This window comes from Echiichthys vipera (genome assembly GCF_963691815.1).
Source record: "Echiichthys vipera genome assembly, chromosome: 12".
Classification (NCBI taxonomy): Eukaryota; Metazoa; Chordata; class Actinopteri; order Perciformes; family Trachinidae; genus Echiichthys; species Echiichthys vipera.
The window spans coordinates 10,890,313-10,913,393 of NC_139837.1; the positions used below are offsets into that span (position 1 = coordinate 10,890,313).

Consider the following 23,081-nt stretch of genomic DNA (forward strand, 5'->3'; position numbering starts at 1 on the left):
TTTTCTTCTCCTTTTCCAAGCTGTCACCTGCATTTTAACCAGACCTGAGCCAAACAACTTGTAACTCGTAAAACGTCTTTCATCCTGCTTTGAGTACCTGCAGCTGGACAAGTTCACCAAACATTCAACTACTTTCTAGAGAATCTGCAAATTTGTACTTTTGTCCCTCGTGACCAATAAGTCAGTTAAAGGGAGCTTAGAAAGTAATTTGTATCTATTATCTGACACAGCTATGATGATTTTTTCCCCCTTCTTTCACACCAAGATTCTCATTCCCTCCTTCTTTCCCTCATCCCTGATTTGATAGCAGCCTGTGCTTGTAAGAGTTACAGTACCCAGCCCATAATGTACTCCAGACGGCCTGACTTCCTAATGACTGGTTGTGCTCCAAGCCTTTCCGGGCACGGCTGTGGCCGCAAGCCTCACACAGGCACGCAGAAACACAGGCGCACACACACACACACACACACACACACACACACACACACCACGTGTTGACCAGTCAAACGGAGTGCCTTAATCATGTGTCTGTGCCATGCAACTCCAAAACTACCTTTTCTACCTGGCCCTTTTTTAAAAGTAAACTCATCATACCTCAACCAGAACGTCCCTCTTTTTGCTCCTCATTCTCTTATATATCATTAAAATATCTCTGACGGCAGGTCGTGCCAACAAGCACCAGAAGAGCTAACATGTGGCAGGTGATCGTGTGAACCCCAGGCAACATCTGCAGTTTGTACGTCCTCACCCAAATATAAAGGACAAATGAATGCGAGTGTTTTGGAAACCCCCTCCACTGTATTCAATAGAGTGCACCTCCTCTGGGATAACCTGGTCTTCATTAGGATGCTATTCTTCTCTACCTTTTCCTCAGATTCTTGCAGGACACTAGAATCATAACAAAAAGTGTTTATCTTCCTCAACTCCCGTCTGTCAACTCTTCCAACTCTTCCAAATCGTGGTCTTCTACTTTCTAGATATAGTCCATTACGATACCTTCTCCGAACAGTCCGGAGGGCCCATATGCACCACCTCAGCAGGGGCCCTGTCCATTGCCAAGGCAACATGTTTGTTTGTTTGGTGTGACTCTTCCACTCCTCTTTTATTACTGTCTGAAATGTTTAATTGTACGTTTTCACAGTTTTTCCCCCTTTTTGGAGTCTTTTGGTTAGGAGCAAATGGCAAAATAATGGTACTTTTGAGAATACTTTAGTGGGCCTACGAAGGACAGCCAGAAAAACAGTTTCAATAAATGCTATGCTTAGTCCAACATATCCAGGACATGAAATTCAATCATTCAAGCAACAATCAAAAGTTTAAGTCATTGGGATAGAGCCATGATATCTTAGGGGAAAAAAATCCAAATTATGCACAAAAATACAAATGCACGTTGCCTTATTTGTTTGCTCATCTCTCACCTGCTCCGTTTCTGCCCTAAGTACTTAGTGAACATGCGTTTTCCACAGAGGGAGAGGGTAATAATATCTGAAGTATATGATCAGTATTCACTTACGCAGCCAGACTGTCCCCCAGGGCTCATGGCTGCAGGCTTTAACTGCTCGGCCCATATGTTAATGATCTCACTCTTGAATACCCCGACGTCCACAGCTAAATGTATACAGTTGTGTATGTTCATGCCAAGAGCAACAAACAGCTCTTGACAATCACTCGCAAAGGAGGGAGTGTCAAAGTTTATTCAAGCTTATGCCTAAATCTGGGGGAAAGTGCTGGCTTATTTTCTCTCTACACTGGCTTGAATGTGCAAATACACACAGATACACCAGTGGCTGAAACAATGCCGCTCCGTCATTTGAAAATCCACTCGGGGGTTAGAAAACGCCGGGCTGCATACAAGGCGATAATAATAGCCCTACCATTACATGTTGATGAATCTCTTCTTAAGGTGACATTTGCTTTCTGACACTAATGCTGTAATTCTTCTCTCTACTTTCCACTCGCCTCCGCCCTCCTTCATCTCCAGGTGGCTCGGCACCCAGTGAGGGCCCCGCTCTTTCACTGAAATGAACAATGTTGCTTTTGGCTGAAGCGAAAAACCTCTAATTGTAAGCCAGGTCTCCTATCTTTGTAAGGATATGCAGCTGATGCTGGGTGGCCTCCCCACACAAACATACAGTATTGTACTCTCACCTGAGGAAGCACGTTCTTTTACTGTCCCTAGATTAACACGTACACACACACACATACACAAAAGGACGGGTTGTGCTGTTGCATCCTGCCACCAGAGGGTGCAGACAATGTGCCCCCATCACCCCTGGCTTCAACCCGAGATTCCTTCCTTCAGGGACCAAAGAATGAGCCTCCGGATGTTGGATCGGCAAAATGAGCCAAGCAGACTACAATGAGCTGTGATAGACTAGACACACACACATACATGTTCCACTCATACACTGTTACGTTTTCAAGATAGGAATTCATATATCCGCTCGAAAATGCACTGCAAGATACAAGCCTTTTCAAACAAGCTCCGTCTGTCTCGACCTTTTTCTCTTTTACTCTCTTGCTCACATACAAAACACATGACTGCTCACTGGCAATGTGGGAAAGCAGAAGCAGCAACCTTTTGACCATTCTGAAGCAGCCATTCTTTGGTTACCCCGTATGAAACCCAAAAGGTCTGACCTTAGTTTTTACATTCCATTACACTCCTCCTGTATTCACATTTTATCTTGGTTCACTTACCTGATTCTATTAAACTACTTGAGGCCTCCATTTACTCTTGTCTTCTACTCCATATGCTGCTCTAATGCCCTGTGCAGAAACCCATTTCTACTGTACATCCCAGCTGCATTAACTGCTAAGAGACTGCATTTTTTTTAATCAAATGTATTATTTTATTCCACATTTGATAACATCATATACCTGATGAATCTTTTAACACACAAGATACTATCCTGGCTATATACTTTATATATATTTAGTTCCATTGGTGTTTACACATTAAGTCTTTCAATAATAATTTAAGGGAATTGTGCCAAGGACTCAAACATTGAGCTGTGCATATGGAATTATTTGAACCTGCAGATACACATGGAAAATTAATTAGAGCAGTTGGTTCACCTCAGGGTAGGGAGGTCAAAAATATTAGATCTGCTGTGTTTTCAATTAGACCTCAGGTCACTCTAGCTTTTCTTTTGTTGAATTATTTAAACCGGTATATAAATATGGAAACTTCATCAGTGCAGTGAATACAATATGTCCAGGGCCAGCCGGGGACAGGGAGGGTTAGATCAGTTTGGGGAACTAAACAATGTTTAGTTTTTTTAATCTCAAGTCTAAAAATCTTGCTTTCACCGATGAAATCTAATATAGAGTGAAGAACTATTTGGAGCCTAGTCAACACGACTGACATTATTACAGCAACAACAGCAGTGGCATTAGCTCAAGGCTAACAAAGGAGAAAAAACATGGCAATGGTCCATCTGAATATGTTTTAAGGGGTTTGCGATGTTTAAATTCACCTAATCTGGTTGTTGACACATTCTGTACAAGATGTATTTCTGCTGTTTAGCTAAAGGGGCTTTGGTGAACATCTCTTGTGGAAAAGTTTAGTGTCTTGTTCATATGTTTCTATCGAGCTCTGAATCAAGTCTAAAGTCCATAAAACAAAAGAAAAGTCTGTTTTGTTCATTTACTTGCACCTGCCGCTGCTGGAGGCGAAGTCAGGGGCTCACCAGAGTCAGTAGGCTTCGTCATCTGGGCTCCATGGATATTTGTAATAAATTCCATGCCAATCTTTGTATTAGTTGTCAAGACAGATAACTAAAAAATGTGAACCTGCTGGTGGTGCTGCAGTTACGGTTGGCTGATCACCAAACTCATCCTCTGGGAAAAAACATTTATGGAAATCTATCCAATAGTTTTCGATTTTGTTATCTGGACAGAAGTGGTGGACTGACCAGTAGACCGTCCTTGTTATCCATAAAGCCATGCTGCTAGCACGTGGTCAAAATGGATAGGCTGAAATAACTTGTGATAGTGAAACGTTCCCACATTCTATTTTACTAAATAGGCTGTAATGCCTGGGAGCTTTTTAAATTTGCTTTTTAGTCCAGTTTTCTCATTCCACACTTTGTACACTGTTTCTTTGATATTTCTAACATTTGTTTCACATTTGACTGTCTGCGAATCATGCAAACATCGACTTGTAGCCCGAGAGAAGTTGTGTGAAGTGGATGTGTCATCAGTTTAGGATTTTACCTGAGTGGAGCCACACAAATGCATAATCGCACACACACAGGAGCACATTACTCTATGTCTATGTTCCACATAACATCTGTCCTCCAGCACTTGTGCACAATATGACAATACACAGGAGCATACGCAACTAACACAACAACACTTTCCAGTAGTCTCCTCCACATTCGAATCTTGATAACCTCTGGGGCTCTTGTTAGCTCAGAGCAGAACCAGACCGGCACTTTAAAACACACACACACACAGACACAGACACACACAGACACGCAGACACACACACACACACACCACAAATATCCCACCCCCAGCGTCCCTAACCATTGCTGACACATCAAAGGGTTGTGTCCGAGGAGGGAAGTCAGGGAGGGTCTGGAGAATCATGGGAGACAAAGGAAGCGATTAAGAGATAAGGATCAGTCTAAGATATGACATTTCATCCTGGGCAGATCCGGTAGACACACTCCATTCAGGGAAGGGTATATAGCAACGGAAGGGAGGAGGGAAGGAGCTGCAGGGTCTCTCTCTCTCTCTCTCTCTCTCTCTCTCTCTCTCTCTCTCTCTCTCTCTCTCTCTCTCTTTTCCAGCCCTCCTTGCACCTTTCCCGCTACCACAGTCTGTCCGTAAGAGCCTGCAGTGCTAAGACTCCCCCAAAGTGGACTCCATTAGTCTTCCATCTTCCAATCCTGTCCACCCCATACCCAAACAAAACAAAAAAACAACGCAGGACAACATGGCGGTAGGGCAACTTCAAGAGCAACTCCCTCAACTTATGCACAACAAGCCGCCATCGCTCAGGCGCAAACACTTAATCTGTTGCTGATTTGCTTCCTGATTGAACATTTTCCTCAGCCTCTCTGCCAAAGCACCCAAGGTTCCTCATTTTATTTTGCTCTTAAATAGTATTTAGCAACACAAAAAGAGTGAATGAGAAAAAAACGTCCTCATTGTGGGCCTAATTGCCTCTGGGTCGTGTTACAGCTCCGGTTTCACGTTGTTGCTTTCAAACTGTAGCCCGCAAGCCCGAGGCACAATCCACCTGCCTCTCAGAGAGCCACACAAAGGGTCAGCGTATGAACACAGAGGGAGTCTGTTAGCAAATAAACACGGAGATCTAACTTCGGCCGCGCTCCAGTCGCACACCGCTTCTCCTCTCAGATATTTATGCACCTGAAAGGGAAGCTGTATGCTTCTGTAAGTAACCACAGCGAAACAATGACCTGACACCAGATGACACCCTACTGTATATCAACTATTATCACGCTGAAAGGCAAATTAGTGTTTCATAGGGAAAGGAATGGGGGAGTGAGATGGTGCAGTTGTGCATAAACAGCTTTGTCTAATTACAGGAGGCTTTTTACAACGTCTCCGTTTGCCAGGCTTCAGAGTCGTGGAGATAGTTAAATTGACCGAAGGATACTTGCTTTACTCGCTGTCTTTAATTTCCTGCCACATGTGTAAATAAAGACAAGGATGTGTGTGACACTTTATGTTGTCACTTGTTTTTACTAGAATGTCTGTCGGGCAATACATATTAATTTAAGTACATATAAAATCGCTACATCTATGTACTCTATCTACTTCAATTTCCAGCTCAAATTGACGTATTTGAGTAGCGTTTACCCTTAATGAAAAGATTAATCCCTGCTCACCGACTCCCCAACCACACATTAATTGAAATAGTGTTGATATTTTGATCATGAGGTCAATTTTTCAGTTGTAAGCAAGAAAGAAACAGATGAAAAACGCAAGTGTGTTTAAACTCCAAAGAATTACACCAAAAAATATCCACACACGTAATTTATTGTTAATGTAACATGTATGTATACGTTATGGTTGAGACAATGGAAAACCATATCATAAATAAATCTAAATGAATGAATCCAAATCATATCTATTTAATATTCTTGGTTAAGACCTTTTGCTATTACTGTATTTCATCTAACAGAAGTGGGCGCCTGCTTTTTTGTTTTGAAAATAAAAAAACACAGTTATAAAAAGTAGAGGACCTTTTAATGGAAGTAAACAAGTTGCTTTAAATTCAAATGATGTTGGAAAGTAGTTTTTTGTAGTCTGTTAAAGAGAAGTGTTTTCAGTGAGCTGGCAAAGTGCTGGAGGGTCAGCCAGCACACCTGTTCAGTGGGAGATGCGAGGCGGGGGCTCTAAATACAGGCCAGAAAAGTGTTGGGGGTAGGGGGGGTGGGGTGGATAGGGGCAAGCAGCAGCCATCTTTTCATTAGCCGTATCTAATGAAACTGCACAGGGCCCGAGGAAGAAAGGCCTACTGCGGAGACACCCTGCCCTGCCCGAAATTACACCAGAGACTCGCCCACAAAAGAAGCATTCCGTCCACACAGCGACACTGGCACTTGACACCAAATTTCAAACCCGCAGGTTGTTTCTTCGGCAAATGGAAATTTCCACTGCGAACCCCTTCTCAGTCGGGGAGGCTTGGTGAGGGAAACGAGTGTTGAGGGGGTTTTAATCACACCGACCGTGTGTAACCCCCACTACACACACACACACACACACACACACACACACACACACACACACAAACACACACACTCCAGGCCCCAGACCCTCTGTCGTTCCTGTATGCTGTGTGGGAACAGTTGTCAGGACAGAAATATCTGATACTCTTTCTAATCACTCAGGCAGCAATTACTGTTATTAAGCTTTCTTTGAGAGGCCTTCATTGTTTTTCTTCTAGCGCTACTGACAGACACCAGGGGTTCTAACAACTTGAACAGAGCGAGCAACGATTTGTAACCGTGTACTTAAGTGTGCGTGTGATGGCAAGCGCGCACATACACCCACACACAGTTGAAGGAAGTTTAAAGAGGGTGAGAATGACTAAAACCCTAACAACTGTCAATCAAAATCAGAGTTGTTAGTTGAAATCTTTTGGCTAGCAACAACAACGTTTCTTTTGTCCATACGTCTCCAAAGGGCAATGTAGGACTGCAATTAAAAGTTATTTTCATTTTAAAATGAATCTGTTGATCTTTTTGTCAGTTAACTGACTAGCACTGGCTACACAATGTCAGAATAAAGTGAAAAATATCAATTTTGACATCTTAAAATCGCAACTTATTTTCCGACTCAGTGCCGCCACAAAAACAAATATATATTCAATTCAGTTGGCACCATATTTGTTGTTGTTTGTTCCGTTTTTGCAATTTTGCCAGAGAAAAAACAGCAGCCTTTTGTGCATAAACCCAAACAAATAACCTACTTTCTATCTTAGTTTATCTTCTTGAGCCCTTTTGATTAGTTTCTGTCTTGTTTTGTTTGTATCTCTTATCGTTTTATGAAGCTTTGTTGTATAAGTTTGTGTCTTGTAATGTTTGTTTGTATTTGAGTTCTCAGTTGTGTTTTGTATTGTCTCATGTTTATTTGTTGATGGGTTTTATGTATCCAAAGGCCCTATTGAGGAACAGGCATTGCAAATTACCGTAGGCTATAAATGATGTGTGTGTGTGGCATTAATCAATGCTTCATATTTGTCCCTACACAAATAAATGTTTATTTCACTATCAAAAATTCTGTTTTAAGTTAAAATGGTAAAATGGTTGCAGTTCTTTTTTCTTTGTGCTGCTGTTCCACAATAAGTGAGTTGTGCATTGATATAGGGATCCTAAAATGGTTTAGGCATATAGAGTTTTTTTTCTGTTAAGGGGTTCTTATTAAAATGTTTTTAAAATGAATTTCCTGTCATCTAAAGCAATACACCTGATAAATTCACCTGTGTCTGATCCCTGACGAGTAACATTCTCCTCTATTACCCATCACTACCTGCACTGTACGCACCGTGTGCCTGTATGTATGTGACCCCGAGGTCAAAGTATTCCATTGATGACAGCCTTATCCCCTCAAATGCACCGTGGAGCGCCCCGGCTGCCATGTGCTAGCTCGGAGGTGTGCGTGATGAGTGGAGATGAGTCACAGACAGGGGTGAGAGGAGGTGTCACACAGATAACCCCTACAGATGGACAGCGGGAAAGGGTCTAAGGTTTCAGACCTGTGTGTGACTTTGTGTGCATGTCTTTGTGTAAAAATGATATACCCTGAAACCGGCTATAAGAAAGAATGCGTGTGTGTCTACGCATGTGTGTGGAAGTATGAGTGGGAGAGTGAAACAAGAGGCCGTGACCCCGAGCAGCACTGACATGAGCTATCATCGCAAAAGCCCCTCCTGATCCTCTACCAAACAGAGAGAGAGCAGAACAAGAGAGCGTCGACTAACTCTTTCCAGTTTGGGACTGTCACACAGCACAGTGACGCATCCTGTCCTCAATACATAAACACTTGTTCTCGTACAGTAGAGTAGCGCAGCTGTTGTAGGGTCAGTTCACCCAAACCGCAAAAAAAGTTCCTCTAGTGGTGTGTACTCCTGGAGGTACTTTGGTTTTATTTGCAGAGGTTTTGGGATCTCTCCTGCTGTTCACAACTTCTGCTGCTACCCGTATATGATGGAGTTTAGCAGAAGTGACTTTGTGGTAACTCAGGATGAAGCCAATAATGTCCACTCTGGATGTTTTTTGTATTTTTTTAATGTTTCTGTGGGTCTCAAAACTTGAATAAAATAGAATAATAGATGTTTCAGGATACTCCGCTTAGATTTCCACTCTGTCCTGTCTTCTTTGATCACTTCATTTTTGTTTTTTAGGTGAACACACAACAGGTGTGCCATTTGGGGTTTTTTGAAAGTGATATATCAGAAGTATGGATAAACAGAGAGATAGATCACAAAGAGAGTTGGAGGTTAAAGAAAGGCGACATTTTCCAAAACTTTTAGACAGTTGTTTCCTCCGTCCAGACTACAACATGAGATACTGGTTTGGTGTGAGAGGAAGACCAAGCTGAAGAGAAAACGAGACATTTTCAAATGTCTCTGCATTACAGGAACAGAAAAAATTGATTATCAGTGAACTGTTTGGCTAGTTTCGGCAAACAAGGAGGTGCCAAACATTTGCTATTTTCTCTTTCCAGCTTCTGAAACGTGAGGATTTATTTCATGGTTCTGTTTTATATCATTTCATTTGAATATCTTTGAAATTTAATTTATTAAATGATGAATTAATTATGAAAACAATAGCAAGTTCCAGCACTAGACACGGCCACGGTCAAACTGAAAAAAAAAAAAAAACCAGGCAACTTGTGTACAGTAAGGAAGCACTTTTACTTTGCCATCTTAAAAACAGGAAGAGAGACCTAAAAGTTAAGTAGCAATAATTAACATTAAAAGGAATAGTGTAGATTTGTTTTGTCATGAGGTGGGAAAACTTACTCACCAAAGATTTCCCGGCCAATCGGCAAGACATTGTACAACAATGATCTCACACAACCATAAAACAGCGACAGCGTTAGGGAGCACATGACATGGGTAAAACCGCACCGACTGTACCGGTTTGTGATTTGGTCATAAACAACCAAGTCTCTTGACGTTCTTTGAATTGGTCTGATCACTGTCCGGTCATTACTCAAAGTTCCAGAATCTCATCGTCTCTCCAGGTAGACATTTGACGTCACCAACGAATATCTCTATAATATACAGAGTCGGACATTTGTATTCTCACATACAGCCTTCCAGGTAATGTCTAGATAACTTCAGGTTTGCGGTGCATATGTGAGATGTGTGAAAAGGGGCTTAAAACTTTATTTTCTTTCGGCTGTTTAATCCATCGGTCAGGTCCTCCAGAAAGTTGGAACTACATTTTAGCGCAGTTGCATATCGCACCACCATTGAGTTCTTTAAAGGAGAACTTGCAGCTATAGGCTCTAACTCGAAAGATTTTATTTCTAATGTGTTTTTCATCACATGACTTACTATATAACATGATTGACAGGCACACACACACACACGCAGGGTGGTGGGGAAGTAGGGGTTGTGGATACAGTGATAAAGGTATGGAGTGCACCCACTCAAACAAGGCAACGCAAGCAAGGATCATCTTCCTTTGTTCCTGCGGGGAGGTTTACTGTCTATAAACACTCTGCTTTTACGGTGGAACGTCCAAATAAAAAGCTTTTTGAAGACTTCGCCCAGTCAATTAGTCGAGTAGTGTCAATAGACCTGCTGCATAATGACTCACCTGTAATTGCGTGAGAACGAGCACTTACAGGAGACTGAATGGCACGTCACAGAGGAATGACAAAGCACTGAATCTGTTTTTAAGGACTCATTCTGTAATTGACCCCCCCCCCCCCCCCCATACACACACACACACACACACACACGCACACACACACACACACACACACACACACACAGGCTCACAGGGCGTGCTGAACTTAAATAAACGTCCTTTTTTGGGCCTTTTTTATAAACACTCATCCTCTCTTTGTGCAGGGTAGTGGGATAATGAACAGGCCAGTCAATTACCATAACTGGCTGATGTTATCTCAACTCCAGGCGGAGATCAGTTGAAATGTTGTAATTGCACTGTCAAGCTGCTGAAAAGACATCCCCCCCTACCCTCGTTCTTCTTCCTGAACACACACATACATGTACCTCCCCCCGCCCTCAGCCCCTTCTCCTCTGCCTTCAGCCACTTCAAAATGAAATTCTTCTCCGTCTTCTCCTCCTTTCGCAGTCTCCCTCTTTTTTTGGACGCTGATATGCAGGCATCAAAGGGAAGCCCAGCGGCGGTTAGAGGGTCTGACTCCTGCATGCTCCAGTAGAAAAAAAAAACGAACAAACCTGACTCGTTGTTAAAAGAAATCATCTAATGTTGTAACTATTTCATTTGACAGAACACATCAAGAGATACTTGGAGTTAGAAAAGAAATGACACATGTTCTTCCTGAGGCTGACACCAATAAACTCTGTTGTGTGTTTTTTTTTTTTTAAACCTACCCGTTAAAATGTTTTTTCATTTATTTATTTTTAATAAAGAACATCTCGGCCTTAAAATTATATTTCTGGCCATGTACATCAGACATCAGATGATGTACAGGGCACTCTCCGCGAACAATGCACAACCAACGTCCCCCGGTAGTTCAAAGGAGTCGCTCTCTCTAAACATTATCATATAATTTGGGCCAGCCGTCAGCTTGTAAATAAGTGATGTAGAAGCCTATTGTGTGATGGGGCACAGGTTGGAGACAGGCGTCTTTGCTCTGCCGGCATGAGCCGCTGGAGACAAAGGCAGGAGACAGAGCGTCTAACCTTTGATTCTTCTGAGGACTCAGCCGCCTTGTATCAGAGCAGGACGCATCGGCCACAGCCATGCCCCCAATGTGGGGACGTCAAGAACAATAGAATCACTCTCTCACAGTCGGGCTCGACAACCCGCCCCGACTGCAATTGGATTAGTGAGTGTCCAACCACCACATGTTAGACTAATTGACATAAAAGTGAAATTTGAGAACAATAAGGCCCTAACCCTTGAAGGGCCTGTTAGCTTTGAAATGGCATACAATTTCTGTAACAGCTTCTGTCGGAAAATAGGATGAAAATTGAGAAAATGCTGAAGCACAGGGTGATCATTTCCACTGTTTGTCTTTCTTTGATGAAGTGTGAATCATTCAGAGTTGGTGAGATGCCAGATAATAAACCAAACCATTTTTATTTGGGAAAGACAGAGCACCAGAAAGATTTCTCTGTTTTTTTCTTTCAGGCTTAGAATTTAAATCCAAATTCATGTTAAAACAGTAACAGATCATTACTGTCAATGTGTATTTTTACAACTCCATTATAGTAGATATAGATATTTTACAAGAAGGTAAGATTTATTTTTTTTAAGGGGCTTATTAAAATCATCAGCTCAATAATAATGTAAAGAGGTTAATTCAAGTCAATGTACAGTGTTCACGCCGTGCTCTAATTTACGCAAATAGACAAAGGGTGCATTTTGTGATCTGCTGGAATGTGTTATTGGAAGCAATTCATGTTTTTATTTTTTTCTCCAAAATGTATATCAAATGAAAGCAATAAATATTACCAGTAAATAAACTTTACTTTTTAGATTGTTTTTACTATTTTCTCAATAAAAAAACTTATACAATCTAATGTACATTATGAAAAGTTGTACAGCTTTTTTCTGTTTAAAATAAGGACTCAATTTATTTTTAATATGTAGATATAAATATATATATTTTGTCAAAATATATGATCATATTGTCAAAGAAACAAAAAAAGTGAGACAAACATACACCTCAACATAAAAGTTATAAATAAGGGTCCAAGTGAACATTTTTGGGAGTAAAGACCTTCGGATTTGTTTGAGCGTCCATGTTGCTTTTTTCATGGCGCCAGTCCAAGTTCTTGTTAGTCTGTGTGTTAGCGGCAGCCGCAGCCCTCCACTACCATTTCCTGGTAGTTTTTTAGGACCACCTTGTCATGTTCGTCTAGGTAGAGCATGGAGATGGCGCTGAGCTCTGTTGGAACGCAGCAGGCCTTGGGAATGTTGTTGTTCACAGAATTCACCAGTGTTTGAACAATGGCGTGGTTGGTTGAGTTCAGATGATCCGCCAGAGGAAAAGGGCATTCCCCATGGCAGTAATAGGCCTGGTAACCAGGGGGCGCCACTATCCAGTCATTCCAGCCTACATCGCTGAAGTCCACGTATAGTGCGTGGCGCCGGCAGTTGCGGTTGCGTTTACGGCCCCGCTGCTTGGGGCTGCGCTTGGTCCGGCGGGTCAGCGGGTGACCCTTCCCGTCATGGCCAAAGGTAACCAGGAGGGGGCGTAACTGCTCCCAGTCCTCACCAGGCTCCCGGTGTAGCGAGCGGCTGACCCGGACGTGTCTGCCCTGGTGGCGTGGCGTCTGGTTGAGGTGCAGAACCTCCACAGCCAGCCCGTAATTTGGGAGGCCCTCACGAGTCCAACGCAGCACTGCAGGGCTCACGTCAAAGCTCTCCCAGCGTGACGCGTTGTGGCGCACGAGCCGCGTGTCCAAGAGCTGCGTGATGAGCTGCCCTGGCCGCGGGGGCTTCAGCACCTCGTACACATTTATCCGGTGAAGCCCCTGGTTGTCTGAGAAGCCTTCGGCGATGGCCTCGTCAATCTGATGACGGTAGAGCCTCAGCTCGGCGGAAGAGAGCAGCTCATCCTCTGGAATGCTGCTGAGGTTGAACAGGAAGCGAAGGGGCACGGTTTCTTCATCATCCACGTCATGTACCCTCTCCATGTGCTCTGAAAATGAGCAAGAGGAGAGATGAGGAACGTTTTATTAGCCGCACAATGTTCAGAACTTGTAATGTCAACTAATGCAATGTGTCGAAAGTAAACTCACGACTTTACTTCAATGTACATCTTGATGAATTCAATATTGACGTTTCCATGAAGATACTCATCTTCACTGTACGACTTTGCCCTCTGAACAGTAACAACAGATAACACTACGAAAACGAAACCTCACACGCCTCACTCTAACGTGGCTTAATTGACACAAAAGACTGTGCATTCACACTCAAGGCCGCTGGGATATTCAGGAATACAAATATACACCGTCCACACTTCCTTATCTATCTATAAGGATTATCCAGCCCTTCTCTCAATGCCTTTCTCTGAGCACTTTGCTGAAACATGCATTACAAGGAGGGTGGTGATTAACGTACCACAGCTACAGTATAAACACAGTGGAGGCTCCCTGTTCCGCGCTCAGTCTGCAGATTTCTGGCAAGATCACCATTGTTGGGGAAAGGAATGTTGTGTCTACTATTTTCCTGCTCAATCCACCCCTGTTATTTCACACCCAGGCCCTAATCTTACCCAGGTGGTTCTCATTATTAAAACCTGCTGTGTTTTTGATTAACTCTGCAGTTTGTTCACTTAAGACATTTATCATTTTCATCATGAATAATCATTAAGGAGTCAGACAATACAGTAGAATCTCGTTTATCTGGATCCCATGGGAAAGGAGGTCTTGCGAGGGAATGCGATGTATTCAAATCCTTAACCAAAGCTTATTTAAAATGTGAACTGTGCATAAACACATCTTCTCGTGTACTCTGTGCTGTCTGTTTTGTAGTTCAATTTGCAAAATCATTAATGGAAAACACGGCGATGTCACCTGTTACACACAGCCAATAAAAAAATGCATATTTTTTTGCTGCGTTCAAGTTGAATGGTTACATGATAAGCTTTCCTGTGAACGTGTCTACTCACCTAACTGTCAGGACAGATCAGTCAGTGTAATCATACTATCGCACAATGGTGCTCCCATGGAAGGCAGCACTCCTACTTAAAACGTATTATTAACATAGTTTAGCCAAAGAGGAGGAGGGTAAGATGCCTGTAGAGAGCAGTAGAAACTAATACACACGCATACACGCATGCACACACACACATTGCATCACAGGCAGAAGTTCCTCCTCCAGTCACATCCAAGCTTGGTACGTTGCAGTTTAATGTGTGTTGCCGTGTGCTACCACTAGCAGTGTTTGACAAGCCCCATTAAGGCTGACTCATCCCTCCTTCCTCACTCCTCCCCCTAAGGGCGGACATGTTCTGTAGCCCTAAAGCTCCACGGTTTTCTCAGTTCACCACTCTGCAAGATTGCTTCCTCACTTGCTAAGTCTGGTACATCACCTCTGTCTCTCTACCAAAGCTAGTTTTCGAGCATTTGTCGTGACGTGTTTCAGTCTAGCTTTTCCGACCTCAACTTACATTTAACAGATCTGGTACACTGGATTTCCTCCAAGTCTAATTGAAACCTCTGCATTTGTCGCTAAAGCTAAGCAGATCCAAGTCACAATAAACAGAAACCCTTCTAACGTTCCAATCTTTCTATCACGACGACTTCTGAGACTGTTTTTCCATCTCTACAGAGAGCTGCAGCGTTTGCTCTCAGCACCCACATTGTTGGCAGTAGGGGCTTTATTTAGACTGCAGAGTAGCATTAAAGATAATTGCACGTTGAGGAAGGTCCTTCTAAAAGAGCCCTCCATATAAACTGCAGACATGAGAGAGGAGCACACTCCAATTCCAGGCCAAGACCGAGCTTTTTTAAGTCATGTCTTGCAGGGTGGGGTGAGAAGTGTAACTCAGTAATATGAAGGTATGCTTTCTCTTCAGCTGCTAACCAAACATGCACAGTTTTGTCAAATGAGGCTCTTGAGAGCTTGTCTAGCAGATTTTTTTTTGCCCCTCTGTAGACAGTGTTTGGTGACCGCATCCTCAGATTCCTTGGTTATGGTGAGATGGGTGGAGTTGCCTTACAATCATGTTTCAAGGGATGTAGGACATGTTTTTTTTACACTGAATACTTAGCAGTCCTCGCCCATGCTAATGAAATACATTACTACCAAAATCACTGGAATGTCTGGATACAGTGACCTTGAGTATGGTGTAATGTTTCTGTGCTGACATGATGCATTTATCATCTCTTCCTACTGACGGCAACATTTTCTTCTTTTTATTTTGGTGCTCTTTAATATTCCCTCTACTACTTTTTTTCCTTACCCTCATGGTGGAAGCCCCTCACAGTGTTGGCCCGGCTGGCTGACCTCTCTGGGTACTCAAAAGCGATGTCATGCGCACCAGCCTCCTCAGCTTCCCCCGACTGTAGCCGATAGAGGTCCAGCAGGTAGCGGGGCACCGCGGCCGAGCGGCTGGGCCGCGGTCGCTTCTTGAGGCCGAACATGTGCAGCAGCGTGGCCTCGAAGTCCCGCAACAGTTCATGGCTCTGAGCGGCCGAACGACCCTGCAGGCCCGGTACTTTCTTTTTCCCTTCTTCAGGTATCAGACTGGCATGGTTGCTCTCTCCCAGCAGGACTTGGCATATTAAAATGACCATCAGCATTCGATTACCAGGAATCATGATGTCTCTGAGGGGGAGCAGCAGAGATAAAGGATCAGGAAAGGATCGAGAAGAGCAGAGGGGAAGAAAACACAAAATATCTCCATTTTAACTGACAAAAGATTTTCAATCCCTTTTCTACATGTCTTCACTAGTTCCACTGCACCCTCTACTCTAACTGTTCCCACTGTGAGCAGTCTCTAATTGGTTTTATTAGTTCATCTGCCTTGTTTACAGTAAAGCAGTCCCCGATCAGATAGACTACTTGCAGTTTATCTTTGGCGACATCCTCCAAAGGTAAACAGCTGGTTCAAGAACCCGGCTTTTTTGAATGGAATCTGAGGGCCATTCCTCTTCCCTCACTCCCTCCCTTCCCCCGCGTCTCCTCCCTCCTCCACTATGATTAGACAAATAGAAGAGGCAGCCCTGGGGTCAGAGTAAATTCTTAACTCGATAAGGAGCAACGGTCCCTCGCAGTCTCTTAACAAACCGAGGGGCAAGCCAAGGACTATCTGCCACAAAAGCTCTTCCTCATACCCTCATCGTGCCCTGCCCAACACCTCACAGGGACTTTCAGGTCAAGTCTGGGTGAATGCCACAGAAATCAGTGGCTCAGGGGACAGAGACGAAAAGAGAAAGATTTGAGATGTGTGTCACATGCCACAAATTGAAATGGCATGGTCCACTTACTGTACTTACCGACAGAAAATAAAGCATGGGAAAACAGTCCATGTTTGTTGGGAGCTGGTAATGGACACGTTCTTCCAGGAAATGTTAGGTGGTGTTGGGCGGCTGCAGGAGAACGTTGGAGTGACCCTGTTCCTAAAAAGATACAGATAAAAACACAGGGAAATTAAAAACTGAATGCAGTCACAAACACTTGAGGCTGTTACATGTTATTTGCTTAAAGAGTAGCTGAGGGTATATCTGTGCCAGTCTGTGTGTGTGTGTGTGTGTGTGTGTGTGTGTGTGTGTGTGTGGGTAAAAGAGAGACCCGGTGTCTCTTTAAGGCTTATCATTTTGGCTCATAGGCAAAGCCAGCTATTTACTGTAACTGGAATGTAAGGAGGTATGTGCTGCAACACGGACAGCAGAACCCTAAAGGCTTACACTCACCTAAGACTGAAAACACACCTCATTACATTATTTCAGCTATTACAGAAAATTGATAAGAAACCTGCTTCAAATACCAACAGAAAGAAAAAAAAACATTTGACAAATGCCGACTTCAACCGGAACAAATAGTCTGAAACTATCCTCTTGTGTTCACACAAAAGACTGAAGAGCTGATAACACCACCTTTGATCAGGAGTGGTAAAATCTATATCCAAAACAAGAAGGCTGTTTGCTCACAGAAAGCGTCTCTGAGTGAACTCAGTCAACCTTTATCCCACCAAGCGACTGAACTCGTCTTTTTCAGACAAGGAACTGAATACATCTATCTCAAAAGGGCCTCATCTCTTAGTAACGCTTCCCCACTTGAGGGATCACACAGGTTGAAGTGACGCTGATGACAGGCCGCCTGCTCTTTGACATCCCTGTCATCAGTAAGAGAGTCTTACATTTAGCACTGGTGTGCGCGTTTTCTTTCTTTTGTAGGATACATTTGCGACTTAATCATATAACAACATCGAGGGCATTTTCTTGGTATGTGAAAGTTTTAAAAAGTCTTAAAAAAAAATACCTCCCACTAACAAAAAAAACAACCTTAGCAGTATTTTTTATTTTTTTTACTCTAACAACTTTTTTTTACTTTAACAACATGACTCTGATGACTCAATTATTTTTACGCCTCATTTTAATGTGCTAAATGACGTTGAATCATACTAATAAAATTACTCAATTTTTGACGGAGTGACCACAACAACACAGAGGAGAAATTTCTACTCGGGGCTCCAGAGTGACAGAGGTGTTCGTCATCATTTGGAGCCTGTTCCACTGGAGAGTGACCAAGCATTACTACACAGTGAGGATGCACATTAAGAGGAGCATTGTGTGTGTGTTTGGGTTTGTGCAATATACAGCGTGTGTGTGTGTGTGTGTGTGTGTGTGTGTGTGTGTGTGTGTGTGTGTGTGTGTGTGTGAGAGAGAGAGAGAGAGAGAGAGAGAGAGAGAGAGAGAGAGACCATGTCTGGGTTTGTATCGGTGCGATCATCTCGGCCCCTGCATGGCTCACTGTACATGCAGTCAAGGATCTTTTTACTAACAGCGTTAGACTTTGACCTCCGATTGACCCCCCCACCCTTTCTCGGTCATGACACTAAATCCAGTGTGTGTGAAGAATGGGTGATGTGCAGTGTGTGTGTGTGTGTGTGTGTGCCTTTACGTGTGCATGAGTGTGTGCCACCGCTTGCATGTTCGTGAGAACTGTGGCGAAGTGAGAGAGAGAAGGGTTCAAAACATGATCAGCTCTATTACCCATGGGGTGGGGGGATAACGTGTGTGTGTGTGTGTGTGTGTGTGTGTGTGTGTGTGTGTGTGTGTGTGTGTGTGTGTGTGTGTGTGCGCGCACATCTCTTACAACAAACGTTCATTGTACAGTGAGGGCCTCTCCCATGATTACAGGGATTCATAGCACTCAAAAACACTGACCATACAGAACATCTTGTAACTGTAACCAGCCACTGACAAAGCTGCAGGCTAAAACAGACAGACACTCAAAGTGGTGCGATGATGATGAAAGAAGATGTAAGGCAGACAGGGAGTAACTTTCAACTCTGGAAAAAGTCATCGCCTTAATTTTGCTGGCCTGTTTTCACTAGTGGTGATTAGGAGAAAAAAAAGCAAAACATTTGGAGTTACACCAAACTCTGTTTCCTGTTTTCAATGATTTTCCATCACATTTATCTGCATTGTGGACTCATAGTTACTCCTCTTGATCAAACAGTGGCCGCAAAACCGAAAAGGAGCTTCAAACTCAGAAGACATTTGAACTGAGCGACACACAGAGACGCATTTTGCAACAACAAATGCAGACCAGGGTGCAATTAGGCCGGAGCAGTCAACTGCCCTTGGCTTTGCTTGGTCCCCCTTGGCCTCCCTCTCTCTCTGACCAGAGATAATGTGATCAGACTATGCGCATGGCTCTTCAGATGTGTTTCCTGAGGAATTTGACAGTGATGGTAGGAGGGAGGGAGGGAGGGAGGAGGGCAACAGGTTAGCACTGGAACAGCCAAATCTCTGGTCTGATTTTTATCATTTTAGATGCCTGTTAATGGTTTACCAATAGTATGTAGTCATTGGAATTGTGCTGTTGTATTATGCCATATTGCGTGTTAAATGTCCTAGTTATCAAGCTCTAGATTATATAATTAACAATGATACTGGATATTCATGATTCTAATGGCTATCCAAATAATAATAGTTGCAAAAGAAAAGATACAAAAGTCAAACAGGGTCCTGTAAAAAACAAAAAAGAAAAGAAGGAGAGAATTCTAATAGTTTCTTTACCTTCCTGATATCAAATGGGTTATAACTGAAGCTCAGAGGATTTTTGAGAATAACTTCGAGCTGAACCAGTATGCCCAACAAAATGCAATATCCCCATTTGTGTTGAAAGACATAAAGCAGAGACCAGTGATGGCTCTTGTTGTTGAATAGTGTATGTTTTGGATTTTATTAGCTCCCAGTGAGCAGTTCAACACTGAGAACATTCACAGTCAGTGAGATCACTGAAACCAGGTTAATGGTTTTGTTGCATTCTGAGGGGCAACAACCTCGATAGAAAGGATGAGTTGCATGACTTCTCTGAGATGTCTTATGCTGATTTCGCATATAAGAAATTAAAAAATATATATCCCTTTGGTTATGTCAAATGCTCTTAGCTGATTCGCATAACAGGCTGGAAAGTGTTATAATTCATACGAATTAAAAACCCAAAATATCATCTACGAAAATATTTTCCTGAAACGACCAAAATACTTTGAACCTCTCTTTGCTAGATGCACGTGACTTTTTTTTCTTCTAAAAATGCACAATTGTGTGAATATAAAATGTTGCACCCACAATTTGGCGAGTGCGTTTCCCTGCACTACAACAGAGAACCTTGAGTTGAAAAGTAAATGATTGTGCCAAGGACGCCATGCGCCTGCAGGCCGCAATATGTGTTCTCTGCTGCAGCTTTACCGGATTAAATGACGCAATTCCACTTCATAATAATTTGTTGCAAAACAAGTGAAAACACGCGAGCTCTTATACTACGTGGAACAATTAAAGTGGAACAATTAAAAACCGGAATCACATCTGCTGTGGCACCGTAATGGGGACTGCGTTTGCACTTTGTCATAACTCGACAGAAATGTGGTGTTCAAAATCTAGTTCAATTACGCACGCTTTATTCTTGAGAATCTATATGTATGGATGAAATTAACTGGAATTAAACATTAGCTTAATGAATACGCAATGTTTGTTTTCGGTTTGTTTGTTTGTTTTTTAACATTCTCGTTGACGTTCCGAGCTGTGTCATCTCCATCTTCCACATTACGCACCGGGGTGACACGGAGCAGATACAGGTGTTTAATCTGGCAAGATCGGCGCCAAACTTCGGAAAAAGTTACAAGTCGGAATAATGTAAATACTTTAATTGTGTTGAAGAAAGGCAGACGTAGAGAAATTGGACGCTCTGTTTGGAAATGATCTCACTATGTTGTTTTTTTACTGCTCAACTCTCCGGCACAAAAGGCTGTAACCTGCTGCGTGCGCCACCAGCATTACTGCGCTATCCGTCCCCAAATACACTTTATTGCACTTTTTCTCAATTTCTGTGTCAAGGAGGTAGACCTTTTAGATGTTTATGGACATATACCCTTGTGCATGCTATCCAAATTCTCAGTGAAGTCGGTTTAACGCGCACAAACACCAGCGACCAAAAGCAAAAGTCACAAACTGTCAACTTCCTCCTGTGTTATTCAACATGTTCCGTTTCTAAAAGCTGAATCTGCTGAATCTGTTATTTATCGATGTGCCAGGAGATGAACGCTTACCATCAGTAGAGGTACAGGTATCCTCGAATGAAGTGAATATGAAAGGGAAGGTGTAAGGCAGTCCAGGCGTAAAGCCGAAAAACGCCGAAATGAGCCTTAAAGGAGACGTTGGGTGCCTTTGGGGCTCATTAATCCTTAAGCGACACCTCTAAACGGACAAGAGGAGACGGGGTCGGGGTGAAGGCCGGCGCTCGGGGTCTGCAGCGGGGTTTCCTATCCGTCTCCAGTTCAGCTCGCGAGGGCGGGCGGTGCGCAGGACGGCCAGACTTTCCAAATGATCCAGCATCTATGGCCCCTTGCAGTTTTTATGTGTCCGCCCAAATTACCGTCCCTGCCTCCTCCCTCCCCGACCCCCACCTCCCTCATCTGTCTCGAACACCTTGGATAACCCCCCTTCTCTCCTCCCCCCACTTTAAATAAAGATAGCTCATTGCACGCAGTATTTTCTTTTTCATTATGTGAAACTTTGTAATTTGACTGTGAATAACAGTCGACGGGTTAAATGCTCAATGGTTTGAATCTGCATTTGAATACTGGGGTCCAGACACTGAACTGGGCTACTCGTTGCAGGGTGTCAGTCGTGTTGCTCAAAATCAAATGTACCTGGAGATGAAATCAATTCGTCCGGCTCTGTCGAACAATTTTGACCACATACGTGATCCAATTTTAGGAATTAGCCTAAGATTGAGATTGGCACAGTAAACAAGCAAATTAAAATCATAATATCACGTGCAACACAAACACTAGATGCATTTTCATAACTGACAATGATGTGTTCAGAGATTTGGCCTCTGTAGAGGCAATCATGAGTGTTAACGAGGCCCTTGATAGTTCCTCACTCACTGTCACTGATATAAAGAAAGGGAGAAACTGCAGTGCTCTCTATCCTTTACAACGGTACAGCTTATCTGTTAATTAAATTCACGTTATATTATTTTTCCAGGGGATCCTGCACCAAATAAGCACAGTGTGAATATGTTTTCAGTAAAGGTAAATTAATACTGTATGGGATTCTTTGATGAATCTACACAGGTTCTGATGCTCATTGGGGTGTAATGTATATAGGGTCCAATGGGGACCCCAAAATCCCCCAGGAAACCTGTGTGCATAAATATATTAAGGGTGACTACTATTGGGGAGTTGTAAAACAATGTTATTACCTCATTGGGACACTCTTTTTAAAAAAAGAAAAAAATACTTTAAAACATTGTAATCAATACTTTATGTAAGTATGTTGTCATATATTGAAAATACAGGAGTGTGAGGAAACAATCACCATATACATTCATCTTTACTAGTCTTCTTACTTTTCAAAAGCATTTTTCAGCTAATTGAGATTCAATTATTGTTTGACAGGAAGAAATGTTTTCCCTTAAGATGTCTGAGAAATAAAACCACTGATTTCTGCTCATTTGTTTGACTGACCAACCCAACACCCAACAGCCAGAAGCATTACAGGCATCAGAACAGTTAATAAGACACCACTAAGGAGATAGATTGCTGTATTGATCATACCTAAATACCAGCATTGTCTGACAATATCCAAGCAGGAGATAAATATTTCATGAATCTTTAAAAAGAAAAGAAAAAAGAAAAGTAGGGGACCGAGGGGGGTGACCTGTGGCACACCACACTGTAATTGATTCCATTACAGTGTGATAATGTCATCTGTAAAATCCTGCTAGCTGCATTACAATCTAAGAATAGCACATAACAGATGTATTCTGGTATGCAGGTGTGATGGAGCAATATATTTTTATGGCATGCCATCTCAAACATTAACTAATCTTCTCTGAGCCCGTATATAAGCCCGTGGATGTTTACACACATAGTTTATCCAGAGCTGGTCTGCTGTTGTTTGAAGTAAGCATCTTTTTTATTGTCTTCAATTGCAATAAGGGGGAAACTGAGCCAAGCTTCCAGGTTCTTGGAAATTTCCGCACTCATAACGACCAATGCCGCTGAAGTGGAATTAACTAACTGATAAGCTGCATATCTTAGAAGTGTCATTGTCACAGGCTGAGGATTTACCCTCGGGTAATGATTACATTTGGTGCAAACATTTTCAACGATTTTTATGTCCAATAAGAGTGCAACAAGAAAGTAAAAGATAGTTTCAGGGTGATTGAGTTGAAAAT

General features: G+C 42.7%; 1 protein-coding gene across 1 annotated transcript; it reads right to left on the bottom strand.

Moving 5' to 3' along the window:
- Positions 1–12,039: 12,039 nt before the first annotated feature.
- bmp4 (bone morphogenetic protein 4) lies at positions 12,040–21,204 on the bottom strand. Its single transcript, XM_083924852.1, has 4 exons — positions 20,944–21,204; positions 16,661–16,783; positions 15,625–15,989; positions 12,040–13,353 (listed from the first exon to the last, which is right to left on the bottom strand). The coding sequence occupies exons 3-4, from the start codon at positions 15,980–15,982 to the stop codon at positions 12,500–12,502; spliced, it is 1,212 nt and encodes a 403-aa protein (XP_083780978.1). The 5' UTR covers positions 15,983–15,989; positions 16,661–16,783; positions 20,944–21,204; the 3' UTR covers positions 12,040–12,499.
- Positions 21,205–23,081: the final 1,877 nt, after the last annotated feature.

Coding starts and splice junctions, on each gene's coding strand:
- bmp4 (XM_083924852.1), bottom strand. CDS start 15,982: ATGATTCCTGGTAATCGAATGCTGATGGTCATTTTAATATGCCAAGTC. Junction 13,354..15,624: donor GAGGGGCTTCCACCATGAGG/GTAAGGAAAAAA, acceptor GCTCATTTTCAG/AGCACATGGAGAGGGTACAT.